At 45.6% G+C, this 14,299-nt stretch overlaps 1 protein-coding gene across 8 annotated transcripts in view; it reads right to left on the bottom strand.

Annotated features, from left to right (window-relative positions):
- Positions 1–8,603: 8,603 nt before the first annotated feature.
- Positions 8,604–14,299, bottom strand: part of Mark1 (microtubule affinity regulating kinase 1) — a 106,917-nt gene continuing 101,221 nt past the window's right edge. For all 8 annotated transcript variants that reach the window (XM_006988620.4, XM_016007065.3, XM_006988619.4 and 5 more), the window contains exons 17-18: positions 12,727–12,771; positions 8,604–10,656 (exon numbers count right to left, since the gene is read on the bottom strand). In XM_006988620.4, coding sequence (XP_006988682.1) covers positions 10,302–10,656; positions 12,727–12,771 — 400 coding nt within the window. In that variant the 3' untranslated portion in view covers positions 8,604–10,301. The remainder of the gene's footprint in view (positions 10,657–12,726; positions 12,772–14,299) is intronic.

Raw genomic sequence — 14,299 nt, forward strand, 5'->3', positions numbered from 1 at the left:
TTTTGGCAGTTCAAGGCCAGACAGGCACACATCAGGGAAGGCAGGGAGGCAGGAGTGTGAGGTGGCTGCTCACATTGTGTCTGCAGTGAGGAAACAGGGAGAGGTGCATGCTGGTGCTCAGCTTACTTTCTCCTTTTCACTCAGTCTGGGCCCCTAGGCCATGGAATGGTATTGCCCACATTTTGGGTGGGTGGGTCTTCCTACCTCAACTAACCAAACCTAGAGACTCCCTCAGAGATGGTCCTTGATGTTTGTCTCCTAAGTAATTAAAAAATATAACTTTCTTACTTTGTAATCTGATAATCATAATCATAATAGTAATATGCATGATGGGAGTGTGTGCATGCCACAGCACATGTTTGGAGGTCAGAGGACAAAAATAAAGTTGATGATTCTGGAGGAATTACACTCAGGGCTGACCTCTGGCTTCCACATGCGTGTGTTCACACACCAGCACACATGTGTACACACACACACACACACATAATAACAAGAAAGTATAAGTATAAAAGGTAAGTTTTTTGGGTGTCTTTTTAAAATAGCCAGGTTTTTCTGCTCTCCTAGATTCACAGAATAAAAAAAAAATGTAGAATTCTAAGTGTCAAAGAATTTATGAAAATATTAAATTTGAATTTAAGGGATCTGTGGAATGGATTAAAGTGCTTTGATGTCCAAATGGGAAGATGTTTAAACCACAAAAGTGAATTTAGAAGAAAGGATGGACTTCAGCTTCCAAGTTAGGACGAGGAGAAATATTTTATTTGCAGGAAGTGTGGACTCCAAGACCAAGTGGCTTTTCGAGGCCTGGGGTGTTAGTTGAGAAGGTAGATTCACGGGGTTCCAGCTGCTGTGGGTGGCAGGACTCAGGCTGCATCCCAGGCAGGGCCTTCTCTGACCTCCCAGGAAGAACAAGAAATGAGGATGCCAGTTGTATTCACAGACCATAGGAAGTGGGGGCTGGAGAGATGGTTCCATCAGTAAAGGCACCGAGAAAGCCCGATGACCGGAGTCCAGTCCTCAGAACTTGAGGCCTCAAACTCACAGAGATCTACCTGCCTCTGCCTCCCGAGTGCTGGGATTAAAGGCGAGTACCACTGCCCAGCTGACATATTCTGATAACCCTTGGTGAACTATTTATTCTGTCTGGTCTGGAGTGAAAGAATGGTTGGTCTTTCCTGAGGAAGGACAGATCCGTGGTTCACCTTCTAAAGTGCTCTGGATGTTCCTGGTGTGTCCCCAGAGGGCCTGAGAGGACAGCGCCTCTCAGCAGTGCACCAGGGCTCTTGAGTTCAAGGACCAGCTGTAGTGCAGCGTTAGGGGAAAGGGACCTCTGTTTCTGATGTTCTGATCGACTGACTCCGGCCCTCACGTCTGGAAAGGCTGGGAGGACTGGGTGTTCTCTGCAATGTGCACTATGACCCGGGGGTTCCAGGTGAGTCCCACAAAACGGCACAGCCGGCAGGTGAGCAGGAACAGTTGCCCTGGAGTGAGATGTGCCAAGGTGCCAGTTCTCTCCAGGTAGAGAAGCCTGCTCAGTTATCAACACATCTGGGCCCGTTCTTTGAATTTAGTGCAAAGAGAAGCAATCTCTTGGTCTCTATAAAAGCACAGTTCAGATAAAGCACACACGCGTGTCTGAGAAACCGCTTGTGTGGGAGAACACGGGAGAGGCTAGTATAGAGGGGTTTAGCTTGTGTGTGTGGTCACCCAGGCCAGCCCAGTCTCCTGCCCACGGTCTTGCTCTTACCACACCCCAGGAGATTGACAGCAGAGGACCTCCCACCCCAGGAGATTGACAGCAGAGGACCTCCCACCCCAGGAGATTGACAGCACAGGACCTCCCACCCCAGGAGGTTGGCAGCACAGGACCTCCCACCCCAGGAGATTGACAGCAGAGGACCTCCCACCCCAGGAAGTTGGCAGCACATGACCTCCCACCCCAGGAGATTGGCAGCACAGGACCTCCCACCCCAGGAGGTTGGCAGCACAGGACCTCCCACCCCAGGAGGTTGACAGCAGATGACCTCCCACCCCAGGAGATTAACAACAGAGGACCTCCCACCCCAGGAGATTGACAACAGAGGACCTCCCACCCCAGGAGATTGACAGCACAGGACCTCCCACCACAGGAGGTTGACAGCACAGGACCTCCCACCCCAGGAGGTTGACAGCAGATGACCTCCCACCCCAGGAGGTTGGCAGCACAGGACCTCTCTTGTCCTTAGGTTTGTCTGGGATATTTATTTTCAAGGCTCTGCTTGCCTTTGGCCTGTGCCGCTCCTAGAAAGCAGTCTTGTCTCCCTGTTTTCACATATTATGGTTGCCACAATGATAGTGGGTGAGGATAAAAGAGTGCATTTTATAGCCGGGCAGTGGTGGCACATGCCTTCAATCTCAGCACTCAGGAGGCAAAGGCAGGTGGACCTCTGTGGGTTCAAGGCCAGCCTGGTCTACAGGGTGAGTTTCAGGACAGCCAGAGCTGCTATACAGAGAAATCCTGCCTCAAAAAAACAAAACAACAAAACCCTGTCTCGAAAAACAAAAACAAAACAAAGAAAAAAATCAGGTTAAATTTTTAGAAATTGTGTGTATGATTGCTTAGTCTGCATGTATGTATGATGTTTGTTTTTTACTCTTTTTTTCTCTCTTGGCTCTTTGGGGGGCTCCACCATCCAGCTCCCAAATACATCATACATGGAGGCTTATTCTTTTTCTTTTTCTTTCTTTCTTTCTCTCTTTCTCTCTCTCTCTCTCTCTCTCTCTCTCTCTCTCTCTCTCTCTCTCTCTCTCTTTCTTTCTTTCTTTCTTTTTTTTTTGAGACAAGGTTTCTCTGTGTAGTTTTGATTGATGCCTGTCCTGGATCTCACTCTGTAGATAAGGCTGGCCTTGAACTCACAAAGATCTGCCTGGCTCTGCTTCCTGAGTCTGGGATTAAAGGTGTTAAACCTCCAGCGCCAGGTGGAGGTTCATTCTTAATTATAAATGTCCGGCCTTAGCTTGACTTGTTTCTAGCCAGCTTTTCTTAACTTATCCCATCTATCTTTTGCCTCTGGACTTTTCCCTGTTCTCTATTTCTGTATACCTATTCTCTCCTCCTTACTCTGTCTGGCTGGGTGGCTGGGTGGCTGGCCCCTGAAGTCCTCCTCTCCTTGTTCTCTTGCTCCTTCTTTTCTCCTCTCCCAGATTTCTCTTTCTATTCTCTCTGCCTGCCAGCCCTGCCTATCCTTTCTCCTGCCTTATTATAGGTCATTCAGTTCTTTATTAGTCCATCAGGTGTTTTAGACAGGCAAAGTAACACATCTTCACAGAGGTAAACAAATGCAAAATAAACAAAAGCAACACACATTAAAATAATATTCCCCAACATGTGTACATGTGCTGCATGTGTACCTGGTGCCCTGGGAGGGCAGAAAAGGATGTCTGACACCTTGGAACTGGAATTACAGGTGGTTGTGAGCTGCCACGTGGGTGCTGGTAAGTGAACCTGGGTCCCCTACAAGAACAGCCAGTGCTCTTAACCACTGAGCCATCTTTCTAGTCCCCAACTTCTTTCTTCCACTCTCTTTCTCTCTGTGTTGGGTGGTGGTGGTGGCAGGGTCTCATTATGCTGCCCTAACTGGCCTCAAACTTACAGATATTCACCTGCCTCTGCCTCCCAACTGCTCCGTTTAAGGCTGTGCATCCTCATGCCCATACAAATATTTTTATTTAGTGAAAGACTATCATTTAATAGAGAGAAGGATTGCAAGATTGTGCAGAAAAGGTGGGGAAGGGGGGGAGCGGTGGCCTCTTTAGGTAGAACAGACACAGATGTGCCACCCGAGAGTCTCTGGTGGTGTCTTCCTAAGTTTGTCGGGCATTTCTCCCAAATCAGCAAAATCTAAAGCAGGACAGGAGACAGTAAGATGTAAAGTTACTCAGAAGTGTGGGTGCGGGTTCCAGGACAACGTGTGGGGGGTTCGTTCTCCCAGCACGCGGTTCCCTGGGATTGAACTAAAGTCATCAGCCCGGCAGTAAGCACCTTCATCCGCTGAGCCATCCTGCTGGCCCCATTTTCATGTTACGGATGACTGTTTGTGGGGTAAAGGAAGCCCCTGTGTTGTTTGCTGCTGTGCCACAGCCCAGGACTCTTAGTGTAGGGTTGCTGGAGGCCAACTCAGCATCCTTATGCACCCAGCTGCTTTCAGTATCATCCAAACAAACACATCGATAGGTGCATACTTCATATTTTAGAGTCTGGTTGCATTGCATAATTTGTAAAACTTTCCAACTTCCTCCAGCCATAGATAAGACAAACCCTGGTGCTCTGAAAAGACCCCACATGGATGCTGCCCTTTGGAGCTCTAATTCAGTCTCTCCACTGAATCCCCTTCTCGCATTCTCTGTAGGCAGAGGAATCTCCTTTCTCCCTGTGGCTGGGGGTCTTGGACATTCCAGGAAGGCCTTCCACTGTGAGGGTTCTCTCTGGAAGCACTCCAGACTGCATCCGGTACCTTCCAAATGCCATTCTACTGCCACCTCATGGCCATGCCTTTGTTCCGATCAGTCCCCAACCTTCAGACTCAGTACTGACCCCCACAGCCTTCCACAGAAAATGTAGATGATGAGATGCTTGCCTTTTATGTTTTTTTTATCACCGTTTATTCATATATTTGTTTGTCTGTGTGGGCCTGTGTGGGCCACAGCATGCATGTGGAGGTCAGAGGACAACCTGTAGGAAGGAGTCAGTTCTCTCCTACCACGTGGGGTCTAGAGAGGGGACTCTGGCCATCAAGTCTGGCAAGTGCCCTTACTCACCACGCCCTCTCGCCAGCTCTGAGACGCTGGCTTTGTTTTCACATCTGATGTGGAGAGGCTTTCCTTCATTCTGCAGGGCAGAACTGTCCTCCATTCTGCACACACACTGCCTTTTCTGCATCTATTTATGCTGAGGGATGCTCAGGTTGGTTGGCTATCTCTCTAGTCCCCAACTTCTTTCTTCCTGCAGGATGCAGGTTTCATTTCAACATACTGATTTCCTGTCCTTGGGACATACTCCGAGTAGTGGGATCACTGGATTATGGCAGCCCTTCTAACGTCTAAAGACCATCCACACTGTTTTCCACAATAGCTGCATTACTTTGCAGACCACACTAACAGTGTGCAAGAGTTCTCTTTCCCTACATCCTTGCCCACTCTCACTCTCTTTTGTCTTTTTGGCAGTGCTCAGTTATGATCTTCTTGCTTTCATTTCCCTGGTTCTGGGATGACAGGCATGCTCCACTATTCCTGGCTCGATATGGTGGTTTTTAAAGTACATTTCTGACTGGTGACTTTGAGCATTTTTTCCATATACTCATTGGCCATTTGGGTATCTTTTGAGAAATATTTGCTTAGGTCCCCCACACATTGGTAAGCTGAGTTTTCTTGCTATCAAGTTGTCTGAGTTCTTGTAAATTCTGGATACTCACTCTATTGGGTAAGTAATTTACAAACGTTTTCTCCCATGCTGTAAGCCACCTCTGTCCACTGCTGCTTATTTGCCTATGAGCTTCTTATATTAATACAATACTTGGGAGCATTATTTTTAAAACATCCCATCTACCCCTTGCTGGCTCACTAGCTGTAACTGCTGTGTTTAGTGGTTGTGTTCAAGTGTACATTACACCTGTTTACTGTAATCCATCGTAAAGTGACAGCGAGCCACACATGCGGTGGAAGCACTCTTCGAAGACCCTCTAGGCTTGTGTACTGTGCCACCACTACGTTTTGCTTTCACATGTCATAGGTTGAGATGGCTGGCTAATCTTGGCTGTCAGCTTGACGCAGCTGGGAAGAGGAAACCTCAACTGAGGAATTGCTTTCATCAGGCTAGCCTATGGCCATGTCTACCAGGCATTCTTTCCCGTTGTTAATTGAAGGGGGGGGGGTGCAGACCACTGTGGGTGGTGCCATCCCTAGGCAGAAGGGCTTGGGTTGTGTAAGAAAGGTACAGAATGTTGGAAGCAAAGCAGTAGGGCAGTGTTCCTCCGTGGTTTCCACTTTAGTTCCTGCCTCGGTTTCTCTTCGGTGGTGGACTGTAACTTGTAAGCCAAATAAACCCTCCCTAGGCTGCTTTTGGTTAGTGTGTCATAGCAACAGAGTGAACTACAACAGTGGTCTTTATTCAGTTGTTACTGGCTTTACTCCAGACATAGTACTATTTTTTCCTCTCCATCCCTCTGGGTAGATGCAGAGTCCCCACCGTGTACCTGGTCCCCTTTGCTCCGAGATTTCCTTGCACATTGCTTGTGGCTCTGCAACTGTCACAGCCACTGTCTTCAGCCTTTCTCTGTCAATCATCTTCGCTTCATCTTTGTTTTGGAAGCTGTTTTATCTGGGTATAAAATCCTTGTTTGATGCAGGGTGGTGCTGATGCACGCCTTTAATCCCAGCACTAGGGAGGCAGAGGTAGGAGGATCTCTGTGAGTCCGAGGCCAGCCTGGTCAAAAAAACAAGTTCCAGGACAGCCAGAGCTGTTACACAGAGAACCCCTGTCTTGAAAAACCAAAAAAGAATCCTTGTTTGACAGTTTTATTTTTTTCCCCAATATTTCTTACAAGAAAACTGGTCATTAATTTTCCTTCTGTTCCTATAAAATCTTTTCCCTCCTGTGGCTGGTTTTATTTTAAATACCGTTTAGAAGTAACCTGTGGCATGAAAATTAATGTAGTTTTCTTTGGTATTTGTTAACCATTTGGGGTCTGTTAGCTTATGATTTTAAGCAAATTTTTGAGAACCTCTGGCCATTCTGTCTGCAAATGGCTTTTCCTCCCTGCCTTCTTCCCCAAGGGGTTCCTCCTGGGTTAGACTGAGTGGCCCCATAGCTCCTGAGGCACTACACATCATCTATTTAAGATGGTTTTTTTATTCAGATTATTTGGAATCGTTTCTACTGCCATCTTCAACTCCACTGACTTTTCCCTGGTGTCTCATCGACCAAGTCCTTCCAGCATGTTCTTCTTCCTCAGAAATGATAAACCACAGGACACTCGCAGGTGCATGCAGCATTATGCTTGCATTAGTCATCTCCTCACCTCTCACACTTTCCTCTTGTGGAACACAGAACTGTTTTAATGCCCTCATCTAATAATCTGATCAACTCTGACATCCTGAGTCAGCACTGATCTATTTTCCCCTACTTTTGTTACGAACTGTTTCTCTGCATGGAAGCATTGCAGCATTAAGTCCAGGGCTAAGGGGACAAACCCTTCCACGGCTGCCCATACCAACATCTGCAAAAAGAGTTTGCATTTATGCCAACATTGTACACACCCCTCTCACAGCATCTTGCTACATTTGTTTCAATGTCTGTGGCATATGCCCTCTTCATTGCCCAGAAAAGACTTCCTGGCTCCACCTTCTAACCCTTTTTATATGTCCTAACTATATATTTCTATTATAGATGTTTTACCGATGTCTCTCTAGAACCCAGAACCTGATGCATATTCACACTCAATACACTTGCTGAATCAATGATTAAGCCCAAGTTGAGGTTGCCAGTACATTCTGTGTTTAATTGCGTTTGTGTGCTGGGACAGACCATCCCATGTGGCGCTGGTCGGCCTGAAACTCGCAGCAATCCCTCCCTGTTTCCTTACAGCCCTGCCTAGGTTCACTCTCTCTCTCAGGCTCCTTCCCATTCTGACTTTCCTTGCTAGTGTTCCTCGGAACTCACTCTTCCCTGCATTTCCAGATCAGATCATTTACTGTCTTTTTGGGGGAGGGGTGGGGGTACTTTCAATGATACCCCCTTATGCCTTTTTGACTCTGTACATGTTTCTGTTAGCTTCCTAAACGGACTGCAGTGCTGGAGAGGTGGGAGTCGTCCATACAGTCACTTTATACATCTTAAGAGGCATCATGCTCCCCACTGGTATTGTTAAAAACAAGGCAGAGAGCATTATGTTAACTTCAACAGGCCAAGCACATCATTTACTCACAGGAAGCTGGGTGTGGAAGGTCCCTTTCAGTGACAATCACCCATAACAACAACACCCATGACAATCTTTGTGCTTAAAATCAAATTTGACCCCAGAGAATATTATTGGGTCATGGTTCTGAAGTAGATTTCATCTTTATCTTGCTATTAAACAAAAAACCATGTCCTATTTTCTAAGAAACAATACAAGGGATATCCTATTAAATAGTACTTCCACAGAGCCAAGGAAATCCTGCTATCATATAGGCAGATGTTTATTTATGCAAACATATTAAAATTCCTCTGAGTCTTCAAAATAATGTTATCACGAACACATAAAACAGATAATATAAAATGAATGTCAAAATTTCATTTTTAGTTCATAAGAAAAATACAGAAATAAAATTCCCTTCCATAAAGCACAGGGGTTGGCTGGAGTGAGAAAATGTAAGCACCCTAGCCTCTGCCTGGGAAGATGCCTGGGGCCTCTGTTCTAAAAAGCATTTCAGCAACCAGAATTCCTGTAAAAAGACGAAGCTTTCTTGCCAGAGTGAGATCCTGAGGACCCACATGGCCTCACCAATTGCTTGCCGAGTGAATAGCACAGAAAAGAACATACTCAGAGGTTCCTCCAAGCAGAAAACAGGTGATTCACAAGCCGACGAAGAGCAAAAGACAAATGCTTTATTATGAGATCTGTTCAAGTAAGAGTTCAGTGTGCACCAGTGAGTGAATGAGGGTCTGCATCGAATGTTGTGAATGAACACCGGGTTAGAAAGGGGCCACACACTTTGTTTTGTTGCCCCCCACCCTTCCCTAAGGCAAAAAACACATCAGTTAGAACAGAATGTTAAGAAGAAAGCTACATCAATCACAGTACAGTACAGAAGATAAAACCACCTTTGTCTGGAAGCCATTGTGGAACAGCCCATCACCTACACTGGCAGCGTCCAGGTAGTTTCCAAGGACAGCACTGATCACAGCATTAATTTTCTCTCAACTGGTAAGCTTTGGGAACATTTTCTATTCCTCAGGAGTGTGCAGATGGGGCCATGTGCTGATATTACAGTGAACCACAACATTAAATAAAACTGCACAGTCAACCTCCAAGGCTTTTCAGTACAAAATAAGTGTTAAAAAGGTTCTGTTACTAGTGGCTTTACGTCGCATACGTCACTAATTATCAAAGAAGAGAAGGCAAATGACCAGTCACAAAGCTGCACATTACAGGCATACTGTTGTGGAAGAAACAGAACTTGGGCAAAACAATCGAAAACAAACGGGTTCTGAGGGAGCCAAGTGAACCACCAGGCAAGCACAAATCTGTAATGAATGGGTGTGGGGAGCACGTCTTGCTCGTGGGTCACTACAGTGGTACGGGCGGATGGAGGCGGGGAGGACATGGGGCAGATGCCCCCAATGCCTGTCAGTTCCTGAGGCGGCATCACATCTCAGCCAACGCAGCCATCAACATCGTACAGATGAGCTTGTGCTATGAGACATCCCGACACTCCTGCATTCCCAGATACCCTGCGTGTTCCGAAGGCAGCAAACCTAAGTGCTGGTTTATTTCTCAACAGCCAGGTGAACTATAGATTCTTTCACTCTCTGCTGCTAATTAGCAGGTCAGAAAACAAAGGGCAAAATAAACTCGGTAAAGATTTCATTTCTTACCTTGGTACTTCTGAGTTAGCTCAAGGCAAAGCTATGGTTTCTTTTCACGTGGTTTAGAAAAGTCTAGGTGCCGACACTGTAAACATTTTGTGTCCCCCAACTACACCTTGTCTTGACACAGGCTGACAGCAAGAAAAGCAGGAGAAACTGAGCAACACCAACCACTGTCAACTTCTGGTTTAAATTAAATATGATTTCAAAATAATTTTATAAAGTTCATGCTACAATCTTAAAGACTATTTCTGTGCGCTTTTAATCCTGGACACAATATTCAAAATAGCATGATGGAGGTAAGAATTAAAAAAAAAAAAACACCAAAATGTAAATAACAGGGAAAACCATTTTCAAATTTCAAAGCATTAACCATACATTTCTGTGTGGAGATCTAGACAAGTATACAGGTTTTAAAGCAATCATATTTTATTATACAACTCTATGAACAGAAAATGAACAGAAATACACAATATACTTACCTGTACATGTGAACCTACTTTTTAAGCTACAGATTCTTATTATAGCTCATACTGACTTTAATTTTACAGTTCATAACTATGTATAACCTTATTGCATTAAGGACAAATTCTACATGGGAGATTCACAGGTGGACCACAGTAGGCATCACCAGTACATTCAGAACCTGCAGCTCAGATGTGGGTGCATCTTCCCTGTTTCTGGAGCTCACACATCATTACAGCTTAAGCTCATTTGCTATTTTGGATGCAATGTTCTTAAAGGCAATAGATGTCCCAGATATTCGCTTGAAGCGGACCCCATTCAGTGAGAGCCGAGGTAACTTGCAGACTTCCATCTCCCACTGCACAAGGCTGTCCTGCCTAGCATCTCCATGGACACAGAAGAGCAAGAACCTTTCTTTCTGTTCATAGTCACAGTTGTTGGCATCTAACACTTTTCTGATTTCTCTCATCATGTCATTGGGGTCCATTGAGCTAGTGGTCTTCATGCTCCATGTGAACCGCAAAGAACGCGGCTTGGAGTCCTTGCCCTCTTCCTTGTCTCTTTCTTTTGGCTCCCCTGATGTACTTCTAGAAGAAGAGGGAAAAGGGAAACAATTAAAACCAAAGTTCTATTCAGCAAAGAAATTACAACCATGAAATGTGAGTGGTAACTCCATGCCTAACTGAACTATGGGACTAGAGATGCACACTACCATGCTGCTTATAAACAGGCCCAGAGGCACATGGGCTTCAGCACTGAGCATCTTCAGTCTAAAGCTACAAATTGTCTTAAGTGCATTTGTTCCTGGGAAGGAATTTCTAGCTGAAAGTGAAAACTTGATTGTTTTTTCTATATTCTTCCTTTTCTGCATATACACATACCACAAACACACAGACATGCTCTCCTCCACATGCATGTCTGCGTGCACACACACACACCCTTACAAAGACACACACAGACACACATAGGATTCTCCTGACAGAACACAGTATTAGAATATAAATACTTCCCCTCTTCTGTCCTCTTTGTGCAGGAGCAATGTAACGACTACAGAGGGGAGGAGGATTCAATCTGACAGTCGGGAGTTGGACCGCAGGACATCTCAGCAGCACACTTGCTCTGCTCTTTCCCATTTCTCTACAGGCATATGCAAACTGGCTTAGAAGGCAGCCGTGGCCTCCACCCCTTGTCTATCACTTCCCTCTCTGCTCTCTCCAAGCTCCTGCACAGGCAAAGCTAACCCACCTGGCTACAGGGACAACTTCCTTTCTTTTCCCAGTCTTGGCTTGTTTTCTCTACCAGGGTCCATAATCGCCCGGACTCCTGGCCTGGCATCGGTCCTTCTTTTTCTACTTCTTCCGTACTCAAGCCTTCCGAATCCACGAATGGATTACTTCTTAGACTTCTTGTTCCTCACCTGACCTCTCCTGTATCTTAAGCTCCAGGCAGGCCATCTGCCTGCTTCACTTCTGACACAGCCCAGGATCCCAGAACTATGCTGGGCACAAGAGATGGCTGACACACTGGATTTTTTTAATTTTTATTTATTTTTTGTTTGTTTTTTTGAATCAGGGTTTCTCTGTGTAGTTTTGGTGCCTGTCCTAGATCTCACTCTGTAGACCAGGCTGGCCTCAAATTCTCAAAAGTCTGCCTAGCTCTGCCTCCCGAGTGCTGGGATTAAAGGCATGTGCCACCATGCCCAGCCTGACACACTGAATTTTGCTGTGTAGGTATTGCACAAATAACAGAACCAGAAAACCATCTCAAGTAACCATAGGAGGGTGAACTTAATGGATTTCCATGATTCAGAGTTCCTTGTATTAAATATATTAAATGGTTGTCCAAATATAGATATGTTGCAATTTTTGCCTATAAACATTCCTCACTCATTTGTGAAATTCTATCTTTGAAGGACATTTATGTCTCTTCTATAAATCTATACATATACATTTATATATGTAAGATATAAAATATAAAAAGGAACATAACAAGGTAGTTCCTTTCATTCCAAGATACCTGAACCTCCAAAGTGCTAAAAACTGCAATCTGAAGAAAATAGAGAGTAAGTTACAGAAATACAGGCCAAAGACTATTAAACACACATAGAGAGTATTTACTTCATCGTCTTTTCTATTTTTCTCTGGGGAAAACCCAGAAAGCATGTCAGTGTAGGGTTTTAGAACGTGGTCCAAGACTGGACACTCACCTCAATATATTACTATCGTCAAAACCTGCATCTTTAGTGACCTCAGTGCTCTGCACCCTGCCATGGAGGTTCATCTCAGTGACCACATCACAGAAAGAGAACAGTGCATTTTCACCTAGGAATCCCTCTGCTCCAACTCTCTCATCCAACAGAACAAGACGCCCAATTCTTTTTTTCCCAGAGCTGAGGACCGAACCCAGGGCCTTGCGCTAGCTAGGCAAGTGCTCTACCACTGAGCTAAATCCCCAACCCCGAAGTCCAATTCTTTACCAAGTATGCAACTCAAAGTCTGCTGAACTGGAGGTTGCTGAACTTGGAGACTTCATTACTAGGCGCTAGGTGAAATTAGGCAAACCTACCACCCTTGGAATGTAAAGAGTCAAAGTGCAGAAGTATCTGTCAAAGCATCACGGGGTCACAGGGGTGAACGCACCCAGCAGCTGTGGCTCACCTGGCTGTGTCGGTTCTGCCACTGGCTTCGCCTTCACTTGGATCCCTCAAAAATAAAGAGAAGGTTGAGATTTAACAATTTGCAAAGCAAAAGGAGATCAAGAAAACCCAGAGTTAAAATGACACTGAAGTAGCTTCCTCATTAACGCTGGGTGTGAATCCTTCTTCACACTTTTACCATAATCAGCGTACCTGCCATTTCTTGAGCGTCTACGAGGTACTGCTGACAGAAGTATCAGGTGAAGAGTTTGCTGCTTTTTAAACATGATCTTCCAATTCCAAGCCACAACTATAATTTAATAATTTATCTTTTGGCTTAGTTTAGGATAACCTGAGGGTAAGTAAGGTTTGATGACTTATAAATTAAGCTTGGCATTGTTACATGCATGTCCGAGGTTGTGGCTCAGTTGAACAAGTGTGCTCACCGTGCAGCTGAGCATTAAGCTTGGGGCTGAGCGGCCAAGGCTATGGTTGGGGAGCGGGGGCTGAGAAGGCGGAGCAGGGTTAAGTCCCTGCCGTACCAGCATGAGGACCTGACTCATCCCTGGGGTCCTGAGGGCCTGGGGCCAGCATGGCCCAAAGGTCCAGCCTCAGGCTTAGACAGAGAACTTGTCTCAAGAAATAAGGTAGATTGACAAGAGACACAACACCATCTTCTGGGACACCCCCCCCCCCCGCCACACACACACATGCTCACTCACTCACTCACACACTCACTCACTCACATACTCACTCACTCACTCACTCACTCACACACTCACTCACACACTCACTCACATACTCACACACTCACTCACACACTCACACACTCACTCACTCACTCACTCACACACTCACAGGTCGGGGTGTCACTCTGCATACCTGTCCCAACAGCACAAGGTCACTGGTGGTCTGCTGAGACACTTGCATTTGAGGATTTAAGGTCTGAAACTCAACTGTGGGGTCCTACCCAGAGGCTCACAGGCTGGAGGGAGGAGGCTGCTGCTAGCACTTCTCTGCCCACTCATGCTTTCTGTTTGCTTGTGGCAGGTGCTATTTTGTAATAGCAATCCACCTTCCTTCTGAGTGCTGGGATTAAAGGCATGAACCACCATGCTCAGCTTCTCCAAGAAATACTAGGAACGTTAATTAGAGACACTGCAAGTATCATAGTTTCTTCGTCATTCATGATTTAAGGCTTAGCTCATGAGAATACATGATATGGACCCTTAGAGACAATCATGCCTTTCCATTGACTCATCCTAACATTTCCTTTGTTAGCTCCATAGCCCTTGCCTAGCAGTGTTTTGTATGTAGCAGGGCTCCCATTACATGACATGTAATGATATTAGTGGGTCAAATTTATACCCGTCTGCATTTGCGTGGCAACCCATATAATCAATGTGCACTGTACACTGTATAAGCATGACTACTCTGTACCAAGTACAGAGTACTGTTTCCCTGGATTATAAGTCTATTAGACACATATTCATCTAGTGTGGATAACAGCACTTGCCGCCAAGCCAGATGCTCTGCGCTCCACCCCAGACACCACATGGGGAGAACTGACTCTTGCAAGTGTCCTTTCCTTCCTT

Source organism: Peromyscus maniculatus, chromosome 11 (assembly GCF_049852395.1).
Source record: "Peromyscus maniculatus bairdii isolate BWxNUB_F1_BW_parent chromosome 11, HU_Pman_BW_mat_3.1, whole genome shotgun sequence".
In the NCBI taxonomy this organism is placed as follows: domain Eukaryota; kingdom Metazoa; phylum Chordata; class Mammalia; order Rodentia; family Cricetidae; genus Peromyscus; species Peromyscus maniculatus.